The 27,948-nt window shown below is 38.2% G+C and overlaps 1 protein-coding gene across 1 annotated transcript in view; it reads left to right on the top strand.

Annotated features, from left to right (window-relative positions):
- Positions 1–1,939: 1,939 nt before the first annotated feature.
- REC114 (REC114 meiotic recombination protein) overlaps positions 1,940–27,948 on the top strand; it is a 97,770-nt gene continuing 71,761 nt past the window's right edge. Inside the window, 1 exon segment of the mRNA XM_089907023.1 lies at positions 1,940–2,142. Coding sequence (XP_089763149.1) covers positions 1,984–2,142 — 159 coding nt within the window. The 5' untranslated portion in view covers positions 1,940–1,983.

The raw sequence follows: 27,948 nt of genomic DNA, 5'->3' as shown, positions 1-27,948 counted from the left end.
GAAAGTCACTTTAACCCTGCAAATAGAAAGTACCCACAGTGTACCGCTTTGTAATTTACCAAGAAATTTCCCACATATGATCTTATTTTATCCTCCCTAGGACCCTGTAAGGTGGGTATTTGCTAACCCTGTTTCACAGAGAAGTTAAGTGACATCCCAAGGTCACACAGCTGGCAAGTGCTGGAATTGGGATCCAAACCAAGTTTCTAACCATTTACTACTATATTAAATACAGTACTACTGTGTCATTTAAGGACCTTCAGAAGCCATTTCTAACATCTGACCCCTTCAAGCTCTACTGGACTAATGGAAAGATCACTAAAATATATCCCTTGTCTTGAATGCAATTTATTCTACATGTCCCTCAAAGATTAGTCTGCCTGGACCACCATTATGATAGTGTCACTCCCCTATGCCAATTTTCCATGCTCCTCACCATCTACCAAGTAAAACTCACTCTCCTTAGCTGCTGTTCAGTGCTCTTCTGCCTAACCCACCTTTGTAGCCTCATCTTCCTTAAAATCCCTTGCATTCTGGCTGGTTATGTCACTATCCTCATCTCTGCAACTTTGCTCCTCAACTTGCCCTCCATTTGGAATACCAATTTCTTCCATCTTCCCTTGGGATGCTTTTTCTCACCTTTCAAGTTAGGACTGAAATGTCACTGCCATTCCTGTTTGCGGACTTTTACCCTATCTGAATCCTTAGAGCACCTTTCACTTGGCATTAACTGTCAGGTAACATAGGTACCTCTCTTTGTCTTTTTTATTAGATCCTGAGGTCCTAGAAGGATAGATGCTGCCTTACCCATTTCCATAACCCCTGTGGTGACTAACATAGTTATATACTGTAGATATTTAATGGTGCTTTGTTGAGTGAATAAATTACCACTTCTCCAACCATTGTCTATACATTTAGTACCCTTTGAAATGCATGGTTTTAAAAATTGTTTACATTTTAACTCTATTAGTTTGGTTAACATAGCTTCCATCTTCCATACACAATGCTTCTGATTTGACACAAACTGGACAGATACCCAAATTCTTTGCAAGTGGGGAGGACACATGGAGAGATTGCAGAGTCCACAGTTCTACTCTGGCTGTGTAACCTTATACGAGTTGCTTCTACTATCAGGACATTATTTTGCCTCCATCTATTCAACGGGGGTAAAAATCTCTGTTTTGCTTCTTTAATTTACCACAAGGTTATTGAGAGGAGAAATGAAATAACAGGTGTAGAAGTGCTTTGTTGATTATAAATCACTCAGGCCTGTCACTGAGTTGCACCTGCTTTTGATTGAGGTACACCTTTCACTGTCGGCAACATCCCACCCATTCTCTACCTTCTTTAAAAGAGAACTTGCCCGTCTGGGGGGAATATGTCTAGTGGGCTGCAGGATGATGAGGAAATAACCCTACTTCCTGAATGGTGGGTGGAACTGGGGCTGTGCTGCGGTGGGGTTCAGGTGAGCAGCGCCACTGTCATCTGAAAGTCTTCCGTGAGGAAGGAAAACACACTTGTCCAGACAGCCTCGAAGAGCCGGGCTAGCCCCAGCACGTAGAAGTTACAGGGAGTCGGCCAGTTTTCCCAAAGGTCTCAGAGCAGCCGGACAATGACCTGGGCTGCCTGAGGGAAGGGGAGGGCCCGAACGAAGCAAAGGCAAGACCAACTACCATTTATAAGCGTCACAGTCCCACTTCAGGATGGAAGTCACCATCCTCACTTTGTCCAGCACGACGAGAAGACGCCCAAGGCCCACAGCTACGACTTTAACCCCAAGAGCACCGCCCCCAACCTCTACTCCCCTCCAACTCTCCCACCCCGCTCCTCCTCACCCCGCTCCCCGTTCGAGTCTCCGGGGCCTGTCCATTGGCTTCCACTCTTGGGGAGGGTGGGCCTTGGGTCATCTCGCTTCCTGATTGGTTAGTTGAGCCGATTGGCGGGCACCAGCGAGCTGCGGCTGCGCTAGCCAGGAGGCCGAACATGGCGGAGGCGGGAAAAGAGCACGCGGGTTTCGGGCTCCCGGGAGGAGGTGCGGCACAGTGGCCTCTGCAGCGGTATGCCCGCTTCATGCCCTCGGGCACTGGAGAGCCACCTGGGCCTGGCCAGGAAGCTGGCACAGCCTCTTCCCCAACATGGAAGGTGAGGCCTGAGGGCGGGAAGGGCCGGGAGGCTCTCACCCACCGTGGGGAGGGAGGGGAGGCGGTGGCCTGGTACCTGAGTGCCATGCCCAGAGCCACGGCGACTGAAGGAGAGGACTGATAGGGGCGGTTAGCCGACAGCTAACGTAGGAAATACGTATAATGATTGGAACCCAGTGCATTCTCAAAATAATTATGCAAGGGAGTGGTAAACATTCATATATTCGACAGATATTTACTGAGCGTCAGTTATGTGTTAGATTTTATTCATTGTGCTCGGGGATGTATATCAGTGAACAAGGTATAAATGATCCCTACCCTCGTTTGTTTTTAGTCTAGTGGAGGACATAGTATTTATGCGGATACTGTATAATTATGTAAACTAGTTTCACATCCCTTATGTGGAAGGGAGGGTTGAATAGTCTTTAATCAAGTTGTCTTTCTTCAGGCAGCCAAGCGTCACACAGAAGAAGGACTAAATTTGAATCCTAGTTTTGCCACTGAATTTCTGTGACCTTGGTTAAGCTACTTATTCTCTCTGTACCTTATTTACCTTATCTTAAAATAGGGATAATAATAGTATCTACTTGGTAAGATTGTTATGAGCACTGATTAAGTTAATATATATAAATCACCTGAAACAGTGCCTCATATAAAGTTATGTAAGGGTTTACTGATATCATCCTTTTTTTTTTTTTTTTCTGTCCTGGTGATATGTTTTAATGCCATAGGTTGCTGATCATTCAGTTCCTTTTGGTCTGGCTTGACTATTGGATGTGGACCCTGGGGTTTTGGATTGTGCATGTGTGTATATGTTGGTGTGGTTTGGGCAGCAGCAGGTAGGAGAAAAGTAAAAGAAAGAGAACAATTATTCCAGGCAGAGGATGCAACGTGTGCAGAGGCCCTGCACCCGGAAAACCTCAGCATGTGTAATGTGCAGACAGAAAGAGTAAGGCTGGTACTTAGAGAACAAGGAGACTGATAACATGGAATGAAGTTGTCTGGAGAGGTAGGCAGATGCCTTGTGAACAGTGTCCTAAAACCAATAGGAAGACACTGAAGGATTTTAAGTTGGAGCATTTTCATCTTTGAAAGTTCACTCTGGTTGAAGTGTGGAGACAGAATTGGAGAGGAATATGAGTAGAGTCAGGAAGATCCCATAGAATGCTTTTGCAGTGTGGCAGGCACGAGATGGTAATGACTTAGACGGGAGGGCAGGGGTGGGAGGATGGCAGTAGAGATGGGGAGACCGGGCATGTTAAAGCTATATTTTGGAGGCCAAAATGACAGGACTTGGAGATTGATTGGGTATAAGTGGTGAGAGTAAACAACTTTTGGGTTTCTGGCAGGATCAACTGGGTTGGGAAACATTGGAAGAGGAACAGTGAAGGAAAGATCCAAGACTTCAGTTTCAGATGTATTGGGTTTCAATGTGTTTATGCAGCATCCAAGTGGGGATATTGAATGGGTAGTTGGATATGCTGGTCTAGACTCAGAAGAAACATCTGGGCTGGAGATGTAAATGTGTCATCAACACGAAGGTGACATTTATAGTCATGAGATGATACGAGATTCCAGGACCAAGCCCCAAGGTAGGTCAGGAGGGGACCGACTTCCTAAAGAAGATTGGCAAGGGACAGAGAGTTGGGAGGCACCCAGGAGAAAGCAGGTCCATCAAAGCTACAAAAAGTTACTTCAAGAGGGAGAGAACAATTAACTTTGTTGAATAATGCCACAGAGTGAAGGATAATGATGACTAAGGGGTGCCCATTGGATTTAGCAACATGAAGTTCCTTAATGGTCTTTACCAAGAGAAGTTTCAGTGGAGTGAAGGGGGTGGAAGCTAGATAGGGGTGGGCTGAAGAGTGACTAGTAGGTGAGGAAGTGTGGCCAATGTGCGTGGACACGTCTTCTGAGAGACTTGGCTGTGAATGTGAGTAGAGATGGGGCATAATGAATTGTTCACCAAATCTAGACTATTAGAGCTAAGACCATTAAAAAAGGCATTAAATACTTAGTTGTACTCTTGTGGAACATGGTAACCTGAGAAATTGTATAGGCTGCAGATGCAAAATGGGGTGAATAAAGAGTTAAATCGAAGAATGACTAATCTATAATAGGATCTTGTAAAACAAACTGGGAACGTTTGAGGACATAATTAATTTTTGAAACTGCCCAACAGGTTCCTTGATACCTTCTCTTAACACCCTTTAAACCCTTTCACCTCAGGCATCTTTGTTGGATGCATGGCCTCAGATGCAACTGGGTAACTATTAGATTCCTATATTGCAACCCAGAGGCCAGGGACATTGACCATCCTAAGGAACTGTTATTACTTTTCTCCCCTTTTCTTTGCAAAGCTCTTCATAATTGCTTATAAGGAGCGGCACTTCTCAACAGTTTTCTGATGTTTGGCATAAAGCCACAGCTACAGTGACAAGGGATGAGGTTTGGCTTTTGCAGTGCTTTTGAAAACTGAACATTTGTACCTTCCTTTGAATCTGTGCCGAACCATCCTACCTGCTGTGATCAGTTTCAGCCCAGGTCTGTCATTTGGGGAGGGAAAAACGGAAGAGAAAACAAGATTTGTTCTATTTTATGAGTTCTGTGACTATTGTGCAATAGTAGTGATAAAAGATGAGCCATCTAAAGAGCTTCACTAAGTCCCATGTGAATTTCTCATTTCAAAAATATGTGGTACCTGCAGTAAAAAAATATGTGTTAGGTAAAGCATAAAAATATATTATTGTGGAGAATAGAGTCATTCTGGGCTTTTTTTTCTCTAGGGGACTTTTAAGTTCAACCTTGAAATCTATTTTGAGTTTTTTCATTTTTTCCTGAAATTGTGGGGAGAATCTGATTTCCTGGTACTGTTCTATATAGTTGTTTAATTACAGAGAAGACTTTCATCACAGTGGCTACATGCTAAGGCAAAAATGTTGACTTAAGAGAAAAAATGAATAGTACAACAAGTCTAGTACTTCTAAGACTTGAAGTCCTAGTTGAGAGGTAAGGTCAAGTCTAAGACATCTTATATATAGACTAGGGAATGTATATATTGATTTATTTGTCTGAGTTGAATTATTATGAAAAGTTACTATCTGTAGATAAGTTAACCACAATTTGGAAGCAAATACATTTTTTGTAATACTGTAAGAAAAAAAAAGTGTGAAAAAAAATCAACAGTTTAGAACTGTGCTACTCAGATGTCAATGTGCGTGGAGATCGCTTGGGGATATTTTTGAAAAATGCAAATTCTGACTTAGTAGGTCTGGTATGGGCAGTGAAACTCTGTAGTTCTAACCAGCTTCCAGGTGATGCTGCTGCTGTTGGTCCAAGGACCAAACTTTGCGAGGCAAGAGTGTAGAAGATCTTGAATGAAATGGGCAGCCCTATAGTAAAATTAATAAAATGAATTTGTGGAGTCATGAGGTAAGGCAATCAGATTCATAATGAATATACAAACATTTTATTAATAGGGTTAATATTTAAACCGTCTGTCATTTAAGTGGAATGAGCAAATGAAATACATCTTGAACTTGATTTTAATTCCTTATATCTGTTAGCCCAGCCTTTCTGAAAGGATTATCATAATAAAAGATGGGTCCATTTTATGTATTTTATGGCTGAATGTAATTTAGTTTACTAATTTGAGAATAATTTTGAAAGGTGATGTTAATTGCAGGTTGCTTTTATTTTATTTATTTTAAAAACGTCTTTATTGGAGTATAATAGCTTTACAGTAGTGTGTTAGTTTCTGCTGTATAACAAAGTGAATCAGCCATATATACATATATCCCCATATCTCCTCCCTCTTGCGTCTCCCTCCCACCCTCCCTATCCCACCCCTCTAGGTGGACACAGAGCACCGAGCTGATCTCCCTGTGCTATGCGGCTGCTTCCCACTAGCTATCTATTTTATGTTTGGTAGTGTATATATGTCCATGCCACTCTCTCACTTTGTCCCAGCTTACCCTTCCCCATCCCCATCCCTGTGTTGTCAAGTCCATTCTCAACATCTGCGTCTTTATTCCGGTCCTGCCCCTGGGTTCTTCAGAACTTTTTTTTTATTTTTTATTTTCCATATATATGTGTTAGCATATGGTATTTGTTTTTCTCTTTCTGACTTATTTCACTCTGTATGACAGACTCTAGGTCCATCTACCTCACTACAAATAACTCAGTTTTGTTTCTTTTTATGGCTGAGTAATATTCCACTGTATATATGTACCACATCTTCTTTATCCATTCATCTGTCAGTGGACACTTAGATTGCTTCCATGTCCTGGCTATTGTAAATAGAGCTGCAATGAACATTGTGGTACATGACTCTTTTTGAATTATGGTTTTCTCAGGGTATATGCCCAGTAGTGGGATTGCTGGGTCTTATGGTAGTTCTATTTTTAGTTTTTTAAGGAACCTCCATACTGTTCTCCATAGTGGCTGTATCAGTTTACATTCCCACCAACAGTGCAAGAGGGTTCCCTTTTCTTCACACCCTCTCCAGCATTTATTGTTTGTAGATTTTTTGATGATGGCCATTCTGACTGGTGTGAGGTGAAATTGTAGTTTTGATTTGCATTTCTCTAATGATTAGTGGTTGAGCATCCTTTCATGTGTTTGTTGGCAGTCTGTATATTTTCTTTGGAGAAATGTTTATTTAGGTCTTCGGCCCATTTTTGGATTGGGTTGTTTGTTTTTTTGATATTGAGCTGCATGAGATGCTTGTATATTTTGGAGATTAATCCTTTGTCAGTTGCTTAATTTGCAAATATTTTCTCCCATTCTGAGGGTTGTCTTTTCGTCTTGTTTATGGTTTCCTTTGCTGTGCAAAAGCTTTTAAGTTTCATTAGGTCCCACTTGTTTATTTTTGTTTTTATTTCCATTTCTCTAGGAGGTGGGTCAAAAAGGATCTTGCTGTGATTTATGCCATAGAGTGTTCTGCCTATGTTTTCCTCTAAGAGTTTGATAGTGTCTGGCCTTACATTTAGGTCTTTAATCCATTTTGAGTTTATTTTTGTGTATGGTGTTAGCAGGTGTTCTAATTTCATTCTTTTACATGTACCTGTCCAGTTTTCCCAGCACGACTTATTGAAGAGGCTGTCTTTTCTCCATTCTTGCCTGCTTTATCAAAGATAAGGTGAACGTTTTTTGTGCATGGGTTTATCTCTGGGCTTTCTATCCTGTTCCATTGATCTATATTTCTGTTTTTGTGCCAGTACCATATTGTCTTGATTACTGTAGCTTTGTATTATAGTCTGAAGTCAGGGAGCCTGATTCCTCCAGCTCTGTTTTTCTTCCTCAGGATTGCTTTGGCTATTCAGGATCTTTTGTGTTTCTAAACAAATTGTGAAATTTTTTGTTCTAGTTCTGTGAAAAATACCATTGGTGGTTTAATAGGGATTGCATTGAATCTGTAGATTGCTTTGGGTAGTATAGTCATTTTCACAGTGTTGATTCTTCCAATCCAAGAACATGGTATATCTCTCTATCTGTTTGTATCATCTTTAGTTTCTTTCATCAGTGTCTTATAGTTTTCTGCATACAGGTCTTCTGTCTCCTTAGGTAGGTTTATTCCTAGGTATTTTATTCTTTTTGTTGCAGTGGTAAATGGGAGTGTTTCCTTAATTTCTCTTTCAGATTTTTCATCATTAGGAAAAATGATATTTAAGAATGCAGGAGATTTCTGTGCATTGATTTTGTATCCTGCTACTTTACCAAATTCATTGATTAGCTCTAGTAGCTTTCTGGTAGCATCTTTAGGATTCTCTATGTATAGTATCATGTCATCTGCAAACAGTGACAGCTTTACTTCTTCTTTTCCGATTTGGATTCCTTTTATTTCTTTTTATTCTCTGATTGCTGTGGCTAAAACTTCCAAAACTATGTTGAATAATAGTGGCGAGAGTGGACGACCTTGTCTTCTTCCTGACCTTGGAGGAAATGGTTTCAGTTTTTCACCATTGAGAACGATATTGGCTGTGAGTTTGTCATATATGGCCTTTATTATGTTGAGGTAAGTTCCCTCTATGCCTACTTTCTGGAGAGTTTTTATCATAAAAGGGTGTTGAATTTTGTCGAAAGCTTTTGCTGCATCTATTAAGATGATCATGGCTTTTCTCCTTCAATTTGTTAATATGGTTTATCACATTGATTGATTTGCATATGTTGAAGAATCCTTGCATTCCCGGGATAAACCCCCACTGGGTTTTATCCCAGGATAATTGATCATGGAGTATGATCCTTGATCATGGTGTATGATCCTTTTAATGTGTTGTTGGATCCTGTTTGCTAGTATTTTGTTGAGGATTTTTGCATCTATGTTCATCAGTGATATTGGCTTGTAGTTTTCTTTTCTTGTGACATCTTTGTCTGGTTTTGGTATCAGGGTGATGGTGGCCTCGTAGAATGAGTTTGGGAGTATTCCTCCCTCCACTATATTTTGGAAGAGTTTGAGAAGGATAGGTGTTAGCTCTTCTGTAAATGTTTGATAGAATTTGCCCGTGAAGGCATCTGGTCCTGGGCTTTTGTTTGTTGGAAGATTTTTAATCACAGTCTTAATTTCAGTGCTTGTGATTGGTCTGTTTATATTTTCTGTTTCTTCCTGGTTCAGTCTCAGAAGGTTGTGCTTTTCTAAGAATTTGTCCATTTCTTCCAGGTTGTCCATTTTATTGGCATATAGTTGCTTGTAGTAATCTCTCATGATCCTTTGTGTTTCTGCAGTGTCAGTTGTTACTTCTCCTTTTTCACTTCTAATTCTACTGATTTGAGTCTTCTCCCTTTTTTTCTTGATGAGTCTGGCTAATGGTTTATCAATTTTGTTTCTCTTCTGCAAGAACCAGCTTTTAGTTTTATTGATCTTTGCTGTTGTTTTCCTTCATTTCTTTTTCACTTATTTCTGATCTGATCTTTATGATTTCTTTCCTTCTGCTAACTTTGGGGGTCTTTTTGTTCTTCTTTCTCTAATTGCTTTAGGTGTAAGGTTAGGTTGTTTATTTGAGATGTTTGTTTCTTGAGGTAGGATTGTATTGCTATCAACTTCCCTCTTAGAACTGCTTTTGCTGCACTGCATAGGTTCTGTGTTGTGTTTTCATTGTCATTTGTTTCCAAGTATTTTTTGATTTTCTCTTTGAGTTCTTCAGTGATCTCTTGGTTATTTAGTAGTGTATTGTTTAGCCTCCGTGTGTTTGTATTTTTTACAGACTTTTTCATGTAATTGATATCTAGTCTCACAGCATTGTGGTCAGAAAAGATACTTGATACGATTTCAGTTTTCTTAAATTTACCAAGGCTTGATTTGTGACCCAAGATATGATCTATCCTGGAGAATGTTCCATGAGCACTGAGAAGAAAGTATAATTTGCTGTTTTGGGATGGAATGTCCTATAAATATCAATTAAGTCCATCTTGTTTAATGTATCATTTAAAGCTTGTGTTTCCTTATTTATTTTCATTTTGGATGATCTGTCCATTGGTGAAAGTGGGGTGTTAAAGTCTCCTACTATTATTGTGTTACTGTCAGTTCCCCCTTTTATGGCATTTGCCTTATGTATTGAGGTGCTCCTTTGTTGGGTACATAAATATTTACAATTGTAATATCTTTTTCTTGGATTGATCCCTTGATCATTATGTAGTGTCCTCCTTTGTCTCTTGTAGTAGTGTTTAATTTAAAGTCTATTTTGTCTGATATGAGAATTGCTACTCCAGCTTTCTTTTGATTTCCATTTGCATGGAATATCTTTTTCCATCCTCTCCCTTTCAGTCTGTATGTGTCCCTAGGTCTGAAGTGGGTCTCTTGTAGACAGCATATATACGGGTCTTATTTTTGTATCCATTCAGCCAGTCTATGTCTTTTGGTTGGAGCATTTAATCCATTTACATTTAAGGTAGTTATTGATATGTATGTTTCTATTACCATTTTCTTAATTGTTTTGGGTTTGTTATTGTAAGTCTTTTCCTTGTCTTGTGTTTCCTGCCTAGAGAAGTTCCTTTAGCATTTGTTGTAGAGCTGGTTTGGTGGTGCTGAATTCTCTTAGCTTTTGCTTGTCTGTAAAGGTTTTAATTTCTCCGTCGAATCTGAATGAGATCCTTGCTGGGTAGAGTAATATTGGCTTGCAAAGTTTCTGCTGAAAGATCAGCTGTTAACCTTATGGGAATTCCCTTGTATGTTAATTGTTGCTTTTCCCTTGTTGCTTTTAATATTTTTTCTTTGTATTTAATTTTTGATAGTTTGATTAATTTGTGTCTTGATGTGTTTCTCTTTGGATTTATCCTGTATGGGACTCTGTGTGCTTCCTGGACGTGATTGACTATTTCCTTACCCATTTTAGGGAAGTTTTCAACTATAATCTCTTCAGATATTTTCTGAGTCCCTTTTTTTTCTCTTCTTCTGGGACCCCTATAATTGGAATGTTGGTGTGTTTAATGTTGTCCCAGAGGTCTATGAGATTGTCCTCAATTCTTTTCATTCTTTTTTCTTTATTCTGCTCTATGGTAGTTATTTCCACTATTTTATCTTCCAGGTCACTTATCCGTTCTTCTGCCTCAGTTATTCTGCTACTGATTCCTTCTAGAGAATTTTTAATTTCATTTATTGTGTTGTTCATCATAGTTTGTTTGCTCTTTGGTTCTTCTAGGTCCTTGTTAAACGTTTCTTGTATTTTCTCCATTCTATTTCCAAGATTTTGGATCATCTTTACTATCATTACTCTGAATTCTTTTTCAGGTAGACTGCCTATTTACTCTTCATTTTTTTGGTCTGGTGGGTTTTTACCTTGCTCCTTCATCTGCTGTGTGTTTCTGTGTCTTCTCATTTTGCTTAACTTACTATGTTTGGGGTCTCCTTTTTGCAGGCTGAAGGTTTGTAGTTCCCGTTGTTTTTGTTGTCTGCTCCCAGTGTGTAAGGTTGGTTCAGTGGGTTGTGTAGGCTTCCTGGTGGAGGGGACTGGTGCCTGTGTTCTGGTGGATGAGTCTGGATCTTGCCTTTCTGGTGGAAAGGACCATGTCCGGTGGTGTGTTTTGGGGTGTCTGTGAACTTATTATGATTTTAGGCAGCCTCTCTGCTAATGGGTAGGTTTGTGTTCCTGTCTTGCTAGTTTTTTGACATAGGTTGTCCAGCACTGTAGCTTGCTGGTCATTGAGTGGAGCTGGGTCTTAGCATTGAGATGGAGATCTCTCGGAGAGCTTTCGCCGTTTGATATTACGTGGGGCTGGGAGGTCTCTGGTGGACCAATGTCCTGAACTCGGTTCTCCCACCTGAGAGGCTGAGGCCTGACACCTGGGCAGAGCACCAAGACCCTGACAGCCACATGGCTCAGAAGAAAAGGGAGAAAAAGAAAGAGAGAGAGAGAGAGAGAGAGAGAGAGAGAGAATAAAATAAAGTTATTAAAATAGAAAAAAATCATTAAAAATAGAAAAGTGATAAAAAGAAAGAGAAAGAAGAGAGCAACCAAACCAAAAAACAAATCCACGAATGATAAAAGTGCTAAAAACTATACTAAAACAAAAACAAAAGCAAAAAACGGACAGTAAGAACCCTAGGACAAATGGCAAAAGCAAAGCTATACAGACAAAATCACACAAAGAAGCATACACATACACACTCACAAAAAGAGAAAAAAGAAAAAATATATATATGTAAAAACAATTAAAAAAGGAAGAGAGAAACCAAATCAATAAACAAATCTACCAATGATAATAAGCTCTAGATACTAAACTAACATAAAACCAGAAACAAGTTAGATGCAAAAAGCAAACCCCAAGTCTACAGTTGCTCCCAAAGTCCACCACCTCAATTTTGGGATGATTCGTTGTCTATTCAGGTATTCCACAGATGCAGGGTACATCAAGTTGATTGTGGAGAATTAATGCGCTGCTCCTGAGGCTGCTGGGAGAAATTTCCCTTTCTCTTCATGTTCACAGAGCTCCTGGGGTTTAGCTTTGGATTTAGCCCCGCCTCTGCATGTAGATCACCTGACGGCATCTTTTGGGAAGTGTGAGGTCTTCTGCCAGTGTTCAGTAGGTTTTCTGTAGGAGTTGTTCCACATGTAGATGTATTTTTGATGTATTTGTGGGGAGGAAGGTGATCTCCCCGTCTTACTCCTCCGCCATCTTGAAGGCACCCCCGCAGATTGCTTTTCAATTAAAGTTTTACCACGTTTTCCAGATTCCATGGATTTCTCAGACATGCCCTAATTGGTTGAACCTGACAACTTCTTATTTTTTTCCTTTCAAAGGGAAAAGAATCCTTTAATTTTTATAGAAGGAACTTAAAATAATTGCCCTACTTAGAAATTAAGAAATACAAAATGAAGTTTGTACTTGAACTGTTAAATGCAGATTCAACATAAGATATACTTTGGGTCCTCTTAACAGTGTCCTTTTTTTCTTTATATTCCTTGTGCCTACATATTACCTAGCGTATGATAGGTGCTCAGTAAATGTCTGAGTGTGTGGTAACTTTTCTGAACTTTTCTTATGATAGTGTGCTAATTATGATGTGATAGCTACTATTTATTGTTTACTTCAGGATATTTCTTATAGCAGCCTTACGAAGTAAATATTATTATCCCCTTTTATAGATAAGGGAACTAAAACTCAGAGAGGTTCAGTGGCTTGCCCAGGAACACAGATAAGTTAAGAGAGAATTCAGACCCTGTTTTTCATGCCTCTAAAGCTTGTTCCTTTAACCACTATGCTGTTTGTCTTAGAAGTGTTAATATTTCATTTGGGGAATAGCAGTTCAGTTATGTAGATGAGGACTTTTGAGATTAACACACAGGGTGAAAATGATAAAAATGATTTTAGGGTTTTTTTTAAGGAAAATTTAAGATTCAGTAAAAGCCCAAGAAAATTATTTTTGAAAATAGTGAAGTAGTAGTTCTTCTTTGCATACCTGGTAATTTTTGATTGGATGCCTGATATGAATTTTACCCTGTTGGGTGCAGGATATTTTTGGATTCCTATAAATATTCTTGAGCTTTTTGCTGGGATAAGTTATTTGGAAACAGTTTAATCCTTTCAGGTCTTGCTTGAGCTTTGTCAGGTGAGAGCAGAGCAGCATTTGATCTAGGGATCATTTTTTCCCACTCCTGAGGCAAAATTCTTCAGCATACGTACTCTACCCAGTGTCCTTAAATTATGAGGTTTCTCACTCTGGCTGATAAGAACAGACCTTATTCCCTGCCCTGTGTAAGCGCTCAGGATTGTTCCTTTAAGTCCTTTCAGGTGGTTTTTTGCCCAGCCTCTGGTCATTTGCTCACACATGTGTGTATGCTGAAGATTTGAGGAGGGATCTCTCTTGGTACAGCTCTCTCTTCTCCAGTATTCTGGCTTGCAAACTCTAGCCACTCTGACCTACCTGGACTTGGCATCTCTCTCCCCTCTACTCAGGGACCGCTCACCAGGTTCTGTGCTCCTTCTTATACTTTGGCCTGGAAACTTTCCCCAAGAAGTAACTAAGGCAACAGTAAGGCTCATCTCCTTTGTTTCTTGTTATTTCTCAGGAATCATGTCCTTTATTACTTGATATCCAGTGTCTTGAAAATGTTGTTTCCTCTAATTTGTCCAGTTTTTAGCTGTTTCAGGCAGGAAGGCAAGTTTGGTCCCTGTTACATTATGTTGGCCAGAAGTGGAAGTCCATAGTGGGTCATTTAATCCTGTCCCATTTTGTCATTTTCCACTTCAGTTCATCAATTCAACAAAAATTATTAAATTATCTATTTGGTACTTGGCATTTAGTTAGGCACTGGAGAAGCTATGGAACTGTTCTTGTGTTTCATCACAATCTTAAAATATTGGGGCACTTGAGCACAGGATTACAAAAATATGTAGGGTCTGATCACTAGAGTGGTGTTTCTCAAAGTGTAGTAGGCAGACTACTTTCCACAGTCCCTTGGGGGTGCTTGCTGAAGCTGCAGATTCATGGTTCTTGTGCTAGACCTAATGAATCAGAATCTCTGAGGGTAACTGTCTAGGTGATTCTTATGTACTGCAATCTGTCTTCATGCCCCAATTCTGAAGGAAAGGTGGGGAGAGGGAACAATTGACAAAGTAATACTGATACTATTTAATAATTTATGAAGTATTTTCATAAACCTCTTCACACTAATTCTCACATTTAATAGCTCTATTTAGATCTAATTACCATTTTATATACAAGAAGCTTCTGCCTGGCTAGGTTAAACAGCTTGCCAAAGGTTTACATAGGAGTGGAAGAACTGATTCTAAAAGTCTTGTCTTCCTCAAGCCATTCTGCTGTACACTGCTGCTACTGACAGTGGTATCTTCTCTTATGAAGATGTACAGGTGTCAAGAGTTACTATTCTTTCATGCAGCTTGCTTTTTTAAAGAGTTAACAGGTTATGTTGCTTTGTTGATTAGGATTAAGATTGGCTCTGAGTAATAGAAAATGCAAAATAACAGTGGATTAAATAAGATGCAAGTTTATTATTCACATAACAGTACAGGGCTGGTATGACACTCCACAGTGTCAGGAAATGAGGATCCTTCTATTTTGTTCCTCTGCCATGCATGGCCGTGGTCTCATAGTCCAAGATAGAATTGATATTCTAGACAGCCTGGTGGAGGAAAGGATGAAGAAGTAGACAAAAGATTCACACCTGCTGTCCCCTAAGGAAGTTTCTGGTAAGTTGCCACATGACACCTCCTCCTGTAGTCAGAACTTAGAGCTGTGGTCATCTTAACTGTGTGGACAGCTGGCATATGTAGGCTGAATTCCACGAGATCATGTGTCCAGCTAAAAATCAGGGGTTCTATTACCATATAAGAAAGAAAATGTTTATTGGAGAACAGGAGAACAAGTCTCTTCTGAATCTGGAGACTGCTAAGAAATGAAGGCTTATTCCTGGGGGCCCTGGTTGGAATTCAAAAGGCATTTCTAATAGCAACAAACAAAAAAACTTATTTAGTACATAATTACTATATGTCAGTACCTAGAATGGTGATTGGCAGATATCCCCCAAATATTTATTGAATGAATGAATCAAGGTCAGGTATTCTGGTTAAGTATCTGATTTTGCATTATGTCATTTAATCTTTCTGATGACCCCATAACATAGTTGTTACTATTTTTATTTTTAAGTATACTTCTAAGTTGCAAAACAAGGATTTGATCCTAAATCCATCTGATTCCAGTTAATGTCTTTTTTAAAGTAGTAGTCGTTGGTGTTGTTCACCAGATATACTAAGATTGCATATCCCTGGCCTCTTTGAAGTTGTGTGTCATGTGACTGGTTTTGGCCAGTGAAATGTGAGCAGAAATGACCTATGTCATGGACAGGAGCTTTAGGAGCCAGTGTATGATTCATTGTCATCTTTCTCTTTGCTACAGTGTTGCAGGTATCTGCCGCTCTGTCAGCTTAGGTCCTATTGTGAGAAAGATGGGCAGTGTGAGGTAAGTGGGAAGACAGGTAGAAGGAGGATGCATAGGTAGTGTGAGTGAGAAATAAAACCTTTGCTTTGGGGGGTTGTTAATTTCTACAGCATAGTCTAGCCTACACCTGACTGATAATAGAAATAATTTTTATAATTGTTATGTTTAATTGAATTATATGTCACATATAGTGACATATTGTAGATTGCTTAGGCTTTTGAGGAAGAACCTTCTAACAGATGTTCTAACATTTTTTTTCCTATGACAAAATTTTTTTTCCAAAGCACCAGATTATAAATACATATTTCCAACTCTTTTCTCCTTCAGTAAACAAAAGGTTCATTTTATTGTGTAACAGACATAGTTTTCATAGAGGCTATGCCTTGTTTGCATAACATGATTTAAGGTAGAATTTCTCTAGACAAATAATAGTGAAGTTTTTGTTTTCAGTTTAGTTGTTGAAGGAGTCTAAGAACTTATAGTTTAAAATGAGGCCTGAGAAAATTAAAATTCATTCATGTTTAAGATTGTTCCCTGCCTACCGTGTGCTGGACACTATTCAGGGCTCTGTTTAGAGATGATTAAGGCCTCACCATTGGAAGATCTAGCCAGTTAAGCTCAAGTACCTGCTCATTTGGAATCTAGGGTGCTTTTCACCTAAAAAATGACAACGTGGCATCCAAGAAATAAATTAGAGTGTTTCTTGAACTCAGATTTAGAAATACAGTTTGGATATTGGAACTGTTATGGGTGTAAGTGAACCTTGTTTGTGAATAAATAGAAGAGAGTGACTGTGAAGGTAGCAAGGCAGGTGGCAGGTATAAGAGTTGCAGTGACCTAGGGTAGGTGTGCCAATGGGAGGTACCACTTTCTGGTATACTTGGTGATTTTCATAGGATTTATTAGTTTGGGAGATTTTTAAACGTATTGGAGAAATGTCTTAGGACTGTGTTTTATAGAAAGAACAATAACCAGAGGGGCCTTGATTGGTAATCAGGGCATAAAGAACTTATTCCTTTGTTGCATGGGAGGTATTTTGAGTAAATATATTTTGCTTATGGCTACTAATCAAGGTGATCAAGTTAACTCCAATAGCTAGGTTTAAAAGGATTAGATAATTTCACGATTATTAATCTTATTTGGATATATGTGTTAAAAGAAGAGGAATCACATCTCATGCTCTGATGCATGAGATGATATTTTTAGATTCTAAAGAAAGAACAGATTCCCCAGGTATATATAATTACTTTTTTTTTTCGCTTTGGGTGTTATGCTCTTATAATTGTGTTTATTATTATTGTTACTGTTAACACTTTGCATTTCTGTGAAACATCAAAAGCAAAATACTGAATTTTACAGTTTGGTAGTGGGTATGTAGCAGGGCCACTTATATTAGCATGATATGTCCTACAAGTTCGTTGAAATAATTTATGAAGCTCTTTAGCTACCAGGAGTAAGTGAGGAGGCAGCTAATAGCCTACTTGACAATTTTGCACATTTTTCATATTTTATGTTGAATAAGTCAGCAATTTGGGCCAATATATAGAGCGCTGACACTTTCTGAGGTGTCTTAAAAGCAGGAAAAAACTCAAGTACATAATTTGTCATATCTGACAAGTAACACTATTTTAGCCTTTCATGTAGGTATAAGTTACTTTAAGGTAAGTACATTTGAAATACTTTTCTATATTTTCATATATTTCTTTTAACCTTTTTCCTAATTAATTTTAGATTAGTCCTATAGTACATACAGTCTTGCACAAATACATGAATATAAAATAGTAGGCTCTCTGACCATTTAACCAGTGTATAAGCTGTGCCTGAAAAGCTGTGCCTGTATAAGCTTGTGATAGGCAGGCTCTGTATCTCAGTGTGTGCTACTGTGTTGATGGCAAAATACTACAATAGCCAGAGCTCAGGTTGATGTAAATCTTTCCCCAGTTTTATTGAGGTATAATTGATATTTGACATTGTATAAGTTTAAAACGTACAACATAATGATTTGATAAATGTATATATTGCAAAATGCCACAATAAGTTTAGTTAACCATCCGTCACCTCACATAGTTACAAATTTTTTCCCCTTGTGATAACTTTTAAAATCTACTGTCAGCAACTTTCAAATATACAATACAATATTGTTAGCTGTAGTCATGATGTTGTACATTACATCTCCAGAACTTATTTATCATTATAACTGGAAGTTTGTACCACCTCCACCCATTTTGCCCACCCCCGCCTCTGTTTTCCACCAATCTGTCCTGTTGCTATGAATTTGTTTTTTCTTTAATTCCACATATGAGTGAGGTCATCCAGTATTTGTTTTTCTCTGACTTATTTCACTTAGTATAATGCCCTCAGGGTTCATTCATGTTGTCACAAATGGCAAGATTTCCTTGTTTTTTTTTTTTAATGGCCCAATAATATTCCATTGTGTGTTTGTGTGTGTGTGTGTGTGTATACATACCATATTTTCTTTATGCATTCATCTGTTGATGGACACTTAGATTATTTCCCTGTCTTGGCTATTGTAAATAATGCTGCGGTGAACATGAGGGTACAGGTATCTCTTTGAAATAGTGATTTTATTTCCTTATGATGTATACCCAGAAGTGGAATTGCTGGGCCATATGGTAGTTCTACTTTTAACTCTTTTTTAGGAAACTCAATACGGTTTTCCGTAGTGGCTGTACCAGTTTACATTCCACCAGCAGTGCACAAGGGTTCCCTTTTCTTTACATCCTTACCAGCACTTGTTACCTCTTGTCTTTTTGATAATAGCCATTCTGACAAATGTGAGACAATATCTCATTGTGGTTTAGATTTGTATTTCTCTGATGATTAGTGATGTTGAGCACCATTTCATGTACCTGTTGGCCATTTGAACATGTTCTTTAGAAATATGTCTTTTTGGGCTTCCCTGATGGCGCGGTGGTTGGGAGTCCACCTGCTGATGCGGGGGACGAGGGTTCGTGCCCCGGTCCGGGAGGATCCCACGTGCTGTGGAGCGGCTGGGCCCGTGAGCCATGGCCGATGAGCCTGCGTGTCCGGAGCCTGTGCTCCGCAGCGGGAGAGGCCACAGCAGTGAGAGGCCCACGTACCGCAAAAAAAAAAAAAAAAAAAAAAAGAAGAAATATGTCTTTTTAGGTCCTTTGCCCATTTTTAAATTGGATTATTTGGTTTTTGCTGTTGATTTGTATGAGTTCCTTATATTTTTTGGATGTTAACCCCATATAAGATAGGTGGTTTGCAAATATTTTTATCCATTCCATAGCTTTTCATTTTGTTGAACATTTCCTTTGATGTGCAGAAGCTTGTTGGTTTGATGTAGTCTGCTTGTTTATTTTTGCTTTTGTTGCTTGTGCTTTAGGTGTTATATCCAAAAAAAAATCATTGCTGAGACCATTGTCAGGGAGCTTTTTCCCTTTGTTTTCTTCTAGAAGTTTTATGGTATCAGGTCTTACATTTAAGTCTTTAATTCATTTTGAGTTAAATTTGTGAGTGATGTAAGATAGGGATCTAGTTTCATTCTTTTGCATGTGAATATCCAATTTTCCCAGTACCATTTATTGAAGAGACTGTCTCTTCTCCATTGAATATTCTTGGCTCCCTTGTCAAATATTAGTTGATTTGTATATACATGGGTTTATTTCTGGGTTCTCTATTCTGTTCCATTGGTTTATGTGTCTATTCTTTTGCCAGTACCATAATACTGTTTTGATGACTTAAATCTTAAGCAACATTTAGGTTAGCAACTAGAAAGAAGATATGAACGTGGTATATGTTCTGACACCTTAAAATAATCTTTTTCTTTGAAGACTTTGTCGTTAAAAATAACTTTTTTGAGTTTTTTATATTGTGCTAATGTGAACATTCCAGTAAAATGCTAAATTATCACCCATTAAATATATTTCCCAAGAGCCAGAAATAAGTAATTTTTTTCTCAGCTTCTTGGATTATATTAGGCATTATGATGTTTGGAATTTCTCAGAAGAGTTAGGATATTTCATGTAGCATCCTTTGTAGTAAGCTGAATGCTTTTTTTACCCTTCTACTTAGTCAACAGAAAAGCCTTATGTAAAACTTTTTGATTGTGCTTGAATTTCTATATAATAAAGGTAGACGGAACATACGGTAAACCCACATATACATATCAGCAGCTTCAACAATTACCAACTCATGGCCAGTCTGGCTTCGTTGCTACCCTGTCCATGTCCATCATGTTATTTATGTATTTTTTTTTTTGCGGTACGTGGGCCTCTCACTGTTGTGGCCTTTCCCGTCGCAGAGCACAAGCTCTGGACGCGCAGGCTCAGCAGCCATGGCTCACAGGCCCAGCCGCTCCGCGGCATGTGGGATCTTCCTGGACCGTGGCATGAACCCGTGTCCCCTGCATCGGCAGGCGGACTCTCAACCACTGCGCCACCAGGGAAGCCCCTGTCATGTTATTTTGAAGCAAATCACAGCCATCATACCATTTCATCACCTATTTCAGTTGGTATCTCTAAAAGATAAGAACTTAAAAAAACAATCGTAATATCATTTTCACCCTAAAAATATAATGGTTCCTTAATATCATTAAATAGTCAGTGCTCAAATTTCTAATAGTCTCATGAGTTTCATAATTCTTTTAAACAGGACCATACGTGGATGATTGATTAGTATTTCTTTTATTCTTTAAGGTTTCTTCTATGTGATCCACCTCTCTTCCTTCCTTGCAGTTTATTCGCTGAAGAAACCGGGTTCTGAAGAATTTCTTACAGTATGATTTTGCTGACTGCATCTCTGTGGTGCAGTTAACGTGATCCTTTGTCCTCTGTATTTCTTGTGAATTGATAACTGAATCTAGAGCCTTGATCAAGTTCAGGTTGAGTTTTTTGTTTTTGTTTTTGGGGTTTTTTGGCCAGACTGCTTAGTAGGTGGTTTAGTCTTCTTCCCATTGGAAGTGTGTAATGCCTACTTATCTCTCCGGGGAGTTGCCGCTATTGAAGCACAATGCCTAGAGCCGTTAATTAATTAGGAGTTGCAAAAATGTTGATATTCTAATTTTATCATTTTTCTTAATTTATTATCTGGAATATAAAATATTTTATATTCTTTACAAAAGTAAAGAAATATTTCCTCATATCCACTAGGGTTTACCTGGAGGTCAGTTTGTATAGGAGAGGTAAGATAAATGCTTGATTCTTTGCCTTCATTTACTAAAAAAAAAATATGAGTTTGTTCTCCAGAATCTTCTTGTGTTGGAGAGTGACTTTTTTTTAAAGACTTTTAAGATCTTTATTCTTTATTCTTTAAATTTAGAAATTTTATCAGGGTGTCTCTAGTTGTTGATTCCCCCCTCCCCCCATCAAAGCCTGGAACTCGAACCTTTCCATCTTCTGTCTCATATCTCTGCAGTTGTGGAATAGTTGTTCTGCTATCTGTTTAATCATTGCCTTTGCTCTGTTTCTCCCCTTCCACTTTAGCTCCTGTTAACATTTGTTCTCCTGGGGCTGAGTCTTTGCTCCACATTATCTTGTACACATGATTTCTACTTTGTAGTTATGCTCTGTGTTTCTGAATATTTCTCCTACGTGATCTTTCAGACCATTAATTTGGTCTCCAGTTCTTCAGTTAAGCTATTGAATTTTTATATGTTTTTAGCTCCAAGTCTCCTTAAGTGTTCTTAATAATAATTATTATTGGGACTTCCTTGGTGGTCCAGTGGTAAAGAATCTGCCTTCCAACACAGGGGACGCAGGTTCCATCCCTGGTTGGGGAACTAAGATCCCACATGCTGCGAGGCAACTAAGCCCACGTGCCACAACTGCTTAGCTCACGTGCCTCAACGAGAGAGCCCGCGTGCCACAAACTACAGAGCCCACATGTCCTGGAGCCTGTGCGCCACAACTAGAGAGAGAAAACTCGCATGCCACAACTGGAGAGAAGCTGGCGCGCCGCAACTGGAGAGAAACACCTACAGACCACACCATAACGAGAAAGACCCCACGTGCCTCAACAGAGATCCCGTGTGCCGCAACTAGAGAGAAACACCTACAGACCACACCATAACGAGAAAGATCCCACGTGCCTCAACAGAGATCCCGTGTGCCGCAACTAGAGAGAAACACCTACAGACCATACCATAACGAGAAAGATCCCACGTGCCTCAACAGAGATCCCGTGTGCTGCAACTAAGACCCGACGCAGCCAAAAAAAATAAGGAAAATAAATAAATATTTAAAAAGAACTAAAATAATAACAATTATTATTATTATTTTTTGGCTCAAGCTGATGTTGATCTCCTCTGGCAGTTTTGTTCTGCTAGGAGCCACCTGTTCTGGGTTTCCTGTTTGTTCTTTATTGCTTTAGCCTATTTGGTATGTTGTTGTTTTCCTTTATCTAACTTATGCCTCTTCTTACTTTTGGGGCTCAAGTCCAACATACCTTAAGTGTTAAGTGTTGGGAGGTGCATGAGTCTCAGCCTTCTAGGTCTTCTGTAGAAGAGTAGAAAGGACTCAGCTAAGTAAGTTTCCCAGCTCCACTATGACTCCTTAGAGGCTGGGAGACCAGTAGGAATTTCAGAATACACAGGCTGGTCTTCTTGGGGCGGGGGGGGGATGACCAATTTCTACGGGTTAGGCTCTCTCCCAAGAACTGGGGCATTCCTGCCTTTGCCCTAGGGCTACTTGCTTAGGCTAGGGCCTCCATTCTCATCCAGGGGGAAAACTCAGCTCTTTTCATCTGGATCCTGAGACTCAACCCACCCTTCTGGCCCACTTGGATGCTGATTTTAATAACTGCTCAAGGAAAGGTAATTGGTATTTGGATTGGATTTAGGAAGGGAAGACTGCAGGGATGCAATCAAATTACATTTTTTCTTGAACCTCTTGGAAGTCTTAAATTAGACGTTTTCAAACTGAGCATACCATAAAGATCTTTTAGATGAAATATTGCAACAAATATATGAAAAATAGTAACTGTGGAATTCCCAGATACCTGGTATCCTTCCCATGAGATACCTAGTAACCTTCCCATGCCATCAAGTCTTTGCTCAAGCCTCACCTCAGTGACGCCCATGCTGACCACCCTGTTATATTTTAACATTCATGCCCTGTCTTTACACTCCCATTCCCCTTACCCTGCTTTGTTTTTTCCCTAGCTCCTAGCACTTTCTTATATACTAGATAATTTACTTATTATGTTCAGTGATGTGCCTAGAACATATGAAACCCAAAATGGATAATTTTTAACACTTTCCTCCCCTAAATGATGAAATTATTTTCATAAATTTTCATAAATGAAATTATTATGCAGTGAAATTTATTGAGATTCATTATTATAAGTATGGCAGTAAGATAAATAAGAAAAAGGAAATGCACGCTATAGTATAAGGCAGGAAAAAAAGCACAAATGTTTAGCCAGTTTTTTATATCTAGGTAAATGTCTGAACTTTGCTTCTTTGGTTAGAGGCTGATATTTTATGTAATTGATTTCTCTTTAACTAATAAGTGATTTAAAAAAATAATACTGAAAATCTCCAAATATACAATCTAGGCAACTAATGATAAAATAGCTGATATGTTTTATTCTCTTTTTTGCTATTTAGTTTGGAAACATTTAACAGTTTAAAAGAATAATATTTTAATATTAAAGGTATTATTCAAATTTAGTAACATATTTTGAGTGTGAACTAAAATTTGCGTTTGCCAAACAAAAATGTTCCATCCCGTTGCTTGCACTTTCGTTGTTTTAAAATTTTAAGCACAAATATAAATGCCGAAAAGAAGGTCCCATAAAATGACAGCATTGTAATAACTCACGTTCTGTTTCTTGGTATTTACAGTCCCTGTGCTATCATTGTTTATTTTGAATCTGTGGTTTAAATGCAGAAGAGTGTCATACCACAGGGTTCAAGTGAAGTGCATCCTAAGAAAGGGTTTGAGACAACAACTTTGCATTAGGCAAGCTTGAAGTATGTCAAAGCCTTATGAGCTTCTCTTGAAACAGATGTATGTGGTTAAGTCTGCGTGTATGTGGGCCAGCTTTATAACTGGGAGTTTTCCAAATGAATGTCTATGTAGAAAACAACGTTTATTAAAGAATAAATAAAAATCTGATAATTTGAAACTTACATGTGTATTATTTAAACTCAGCAGTAACTGTAGCAATTGTTTAGAACTTAGATCAACAAAAGATTTTTTTCAGGGAGGGGTATTTCATCAGTGACATTGATTAGAGTTGCCAGCTCATGGTAGTAATAAAAAGCAGCTGCTTCTTAGTCAGTTTGACTATTGTTTATAAATTCTCAACAAGCATTCCCTTATTGCCTGTACCAGGGTTGACTGCTCCCACCATTTCACCCTTAGTGTGCCACTAATTATATTTATCGTTTACTGTTTTCTGTACCCTTGCCCTGCATCCCATCCCACATTAGCTCCATGAGAGCAGCTAATGTTTTGTTCAGTGATGTGTCCCGTCTAAGAAAATGCTTGGCATCTGTTAGGTGCTCAGTAAATATTTGTTGAATGAGCAAATGAATCAATGAAGCTCATGGTCAGGGACATTCCCTTCTGTGTTTTTTTTTTTTCTTTCCCTAACATTTAGAAGAGAGATCAGTACATAGTGAGTACTTTGTTAATGTTAAATGACTTAAATGCTCGGTATACAGTCTCTTTTCATGAATTTCCACATGAATTTTAGAATCAGCTTGTTAATTTCTACAAAAGAATTTCGAATTTTTGACTATTACTGCTGTAACAAATTGCCACAAACTTAGTGGTTTACAAAAACCCAAACTTAGTTTGTTTACGCTTTGCACACAGTTCTGGAGGTCAGAAGTCTAAAATAGGTTTTATGAGGCTAAAATGAAGGTGTCAGCAGGGCTGCTCCTGTCAGCAGGAGGCTTTAGAGGAGAATCCGTTTCTTGCCTGTTCCAGCTTCTAGAGGCTGCCTGAATTCCTTGCCTTGTACCACCCTTCCATCTTCAAAGCCAGCAGTCACATTTCCTTCTCTGACTCTGACTCTTCTGCCTCCTTCTTTCCCCTGTAGGGACCCTTCGGATTCCATTGGAACCATCTAGATAATCCAGCTCTCCTAGTCTCAAGATCCTTAATTTAATCACATCTGCAAAGTCCCCTTTGCCATGTAAGATAAGATATTCATACGTTCCAGGGATAAGGACAGGAACCTTTGGGTGGGGATTATTATTCTGCCTACCTCAGCATCTTAACAATATTAAATCTTCTATCCATGAACAAAGTATAACTCCATATATTTACTATGTATTAAATTTCTGTCAGTTTTCAGTGTGCAGATCTTTTACTTCTTTTGTCATATTTATCTCTAAATATTTCATATTTTTCATGCTATTATAAATTTTGATGTTTCTAAAATTCCAAATTCCAGTTGTTCTTTACTAGTTTGTATAAATTTAGTTTTCATTTATTGATCTTGTATCCTGCAGTCTTTCTAAAATTCATTTATTAGTTCTAGGGAAATAAATTGGATTTTCTATATAAATGATCGTGTTATCTGTGAATTAAGACAGTTTTTCTTCTACCTTTCCAGTCTGGAAAGGAAAGGCTTTTTACTTCTTTTTCTTGCCTAATTATAGTGTTTAGAACCTCCAGTACAGTGTGGAATAGAAGTGGTGATATTCTTGTCTTGATCCTTATCTTAGAAAGCTTTCAGTCTTTCACTATTAAATATGTTAACTATAGTTTTTTCATAGATGCCCTTCATCAGCTTGAAGTTCCTTCAATTCCTGGTTTGCTAATTTTTTTTTTTCACTCAGGAATGGATGTTGAATTTTGTCAAATGTCTTCTGTATATTCTTTCATCTAGTGAGGTGATCCTATGATTTTTCTCTTTTAGTTTGTTGACATGGTGAATTACATTCAGTTCAAAATACTTCCTGATTTGTGTCTTAATTTCTTATTTACCCATGGGTTATTTAGAAGTACATGATTTAGTTTCAAAATGTTTGGAGACTTTTTCAGAGAGATTTCTCTTATTGATTTCTAATTTAATTTGTGCTCAGAGAACATACTTTAAAATTTACTGACACTTGTCTTATGGCCCAGAATTTGGTCTCTCTCAGTAAGTGCTCTGTGTACACTTGAGAAGGATATATTTCACTGATATTGAGTGGACTGTTGTATAAATGTCAGTCAGGTCATGTTGGTTGATAGTGTTGTTCACGTCTACTGTATGCTTGCTGATTTTCTATGTTTATCAATTATTGAGGGAGGGGTGTTGAAATCTGACTATAATTGTGGATTTGTCTATTTTTCCTTCCAGTGCTATCAATTATTGCTTCATGTATTTTTTATGGTTTTTACAAATATTTTGTTTATTTTAATGAAGCTGGTACTGACGATATCCATTTAAAACCTATATCCCAGGCCAAAAAGTACAAATAAAGTCAAAAGGAGCAGTGTTCTGTTGTATACACTTCTGCATGAATAACTTTAACTGCTAAGGAAAATTAGAACTTTTCTGGGATCTTCTGACAAGGTTTGTCCTTCATCTTAAAATGCTTTCTCTTCAGTGAAGCCATCTTTGGAGCTAGTCATTTATTCTCACCACCTTTGTCATCTTGACTCCAATCTGATATTCCTCTTCTTTTGGTCCAGACCCTCAGATTTTAAAAGTAGCTTCAAGTTAAGGAAAGGTCATTTTTCCACAGTTCAGTTCTCTGAAAAACTTCCATCTCCCACTGAAAGTCATAGTCCCAAGAGTGAAGCAGTCACATGCTAAAACTTCAAGGCCAGCTGGAAAGTCATTATGATTACTTGCATTAGTTGATCTTATCACAAGCCTGAAAGTGGACAGTCCTGGAAGGCGGCCTCTCTGTGCACATATGTAATTTTTAAAAAGGAGGCGGCAATATGAAGGGGGCTGAGGTTTGATCACCAAAACTCAGCACGGTGAAACAAACAATAATGAATAATAGACACTAGAATGCAAATTACCAGATGTTTTAAAGAGATGCCAGTTTTCAATTCTGTTTTGAACATCATGTTACAAAAGTACTATTTTTAAAAATAAAGGATTAGGGAAAATAAAAAAAAATAAAAAGAATATCTAAACTGTTGAATGACTCCCTGTTTGTTCCTGATAAACTTCAATCACATCTTTTCCCTCTATTCCCAGTTCTTTTTTTTTTTTATTTTTTTTTAATTTTTTAACATCTTTATTGGGGTATAATTGCTTTACAATGGTGTGTTAGTTTCTGCCCCATAACCAGTTCTTTTGGAGTATGATTATCAGTAATTCTCTGAGAATTTCAAAGAGAAACCTGAGTGAATTCATGGGAACTTAGTGTCTTTGACAGTATGATTCTTTGAGTTTCTTGAGATGTGTTGTCGTTTTCACTTTGAAGTAAATCTCATTGCTCTCCTGTCCTGTGACTTTGAGTTTAATATATTCTCCTTCCTTCTTATCCCCCAAATCCTCAGTTGAAGGTTTTGCCTCCTGGTCAGACACGGTGACGGTGGCTTCCCCCGGGGTCTCTGCACAGCAGCGGCCTTGTGTAGGCAGAACCTTGCCTGCTTCATGTATTTTTCAGCTCTTATTGGGGGCGTGAATGTTTGGGATAATTACGTCTCTTGATTAACGCCTTGTCATTATGAAATGACCTTCTTTATACCTTTTGGTAGTCTTGCCTAAAATTAATAGCTATTCCAGCTTTCTTTGACTAGTATTAGCATGGTATATATTTTTCTCACCCTTTTATTTTCACCTCTTCATATTTTTATATTTATATATAGTTGTGCCTTGTCTTCTCATCCTGTTGTCAGATTGCCTTTCATTGGGATGTTTAAGCCATTTACATTTTTAAAAAATAAAATTAAAAAATTTATTTAAATAAAATAAATTTTTTAATAAAATAAATAAATTTATTTTTAAAAATCTCTTTAGAGGGCGAAAAAAAGAGTGGGAAGTGTGTAAAGAATAAATAAGGAAGGAGAAAAGGATTCTTAGTAATTTTTCATGTATTCTCACTGAAAAATAATGAAGAGAAAATGGGTAGCTGAGAAGCAAAATTAATCCTGATTAAGGTCATTTACATTTAATGTGATCATTGAAAGGGTTAGGTGTATGTCTGTAATCTTCCTATTTGTCTTGTGTTTGTCCCACCTGTTCTTCCCTTTATATTCTTATTCTTGCTTCCTTTGGATTCATTGAGTGTTGTTTTTAATCCCTTACATCAATCTTCTTTTAAAGAAGATACATAGACAGATAAACAAGTAAATATAAAGAAACAAAATTGGAAAAGGGAACAGGAACTATCTGGTTTGGTAATGGGGCAGGGAGCTGGTGGCAGTTTTCACTAGGATGGTCAGGAAAGGTGACATTTAAGCATATGACATTTAAGCAAAGACCTGAAAAAGATCAAGGAGTGAGTCACGTAGATCTAGGAGAAGA

Source organism: Delphinapterus leucas, chromosome 2 (assembly GCF_059928025.1).
Source record: "Delphinapterus leucas isolate spDelLeu-1000000601 "Yukka" chromosome 2, BTC_Dleu_Yukka2, whole genome shotgun sequence".
Classification (NCBI taxonomy): Eukaryota; Metazoa; Chordata; class Mammalia; order Artiodactyla; family Monodontidae; genus Delphinapterus; species Delphinapterus leucas.
The sequence above is the reverse complement of the archived record's forward strand: the minus strand, read 5'-3'. Positions and strand labels throughout refer to the sequence as shown.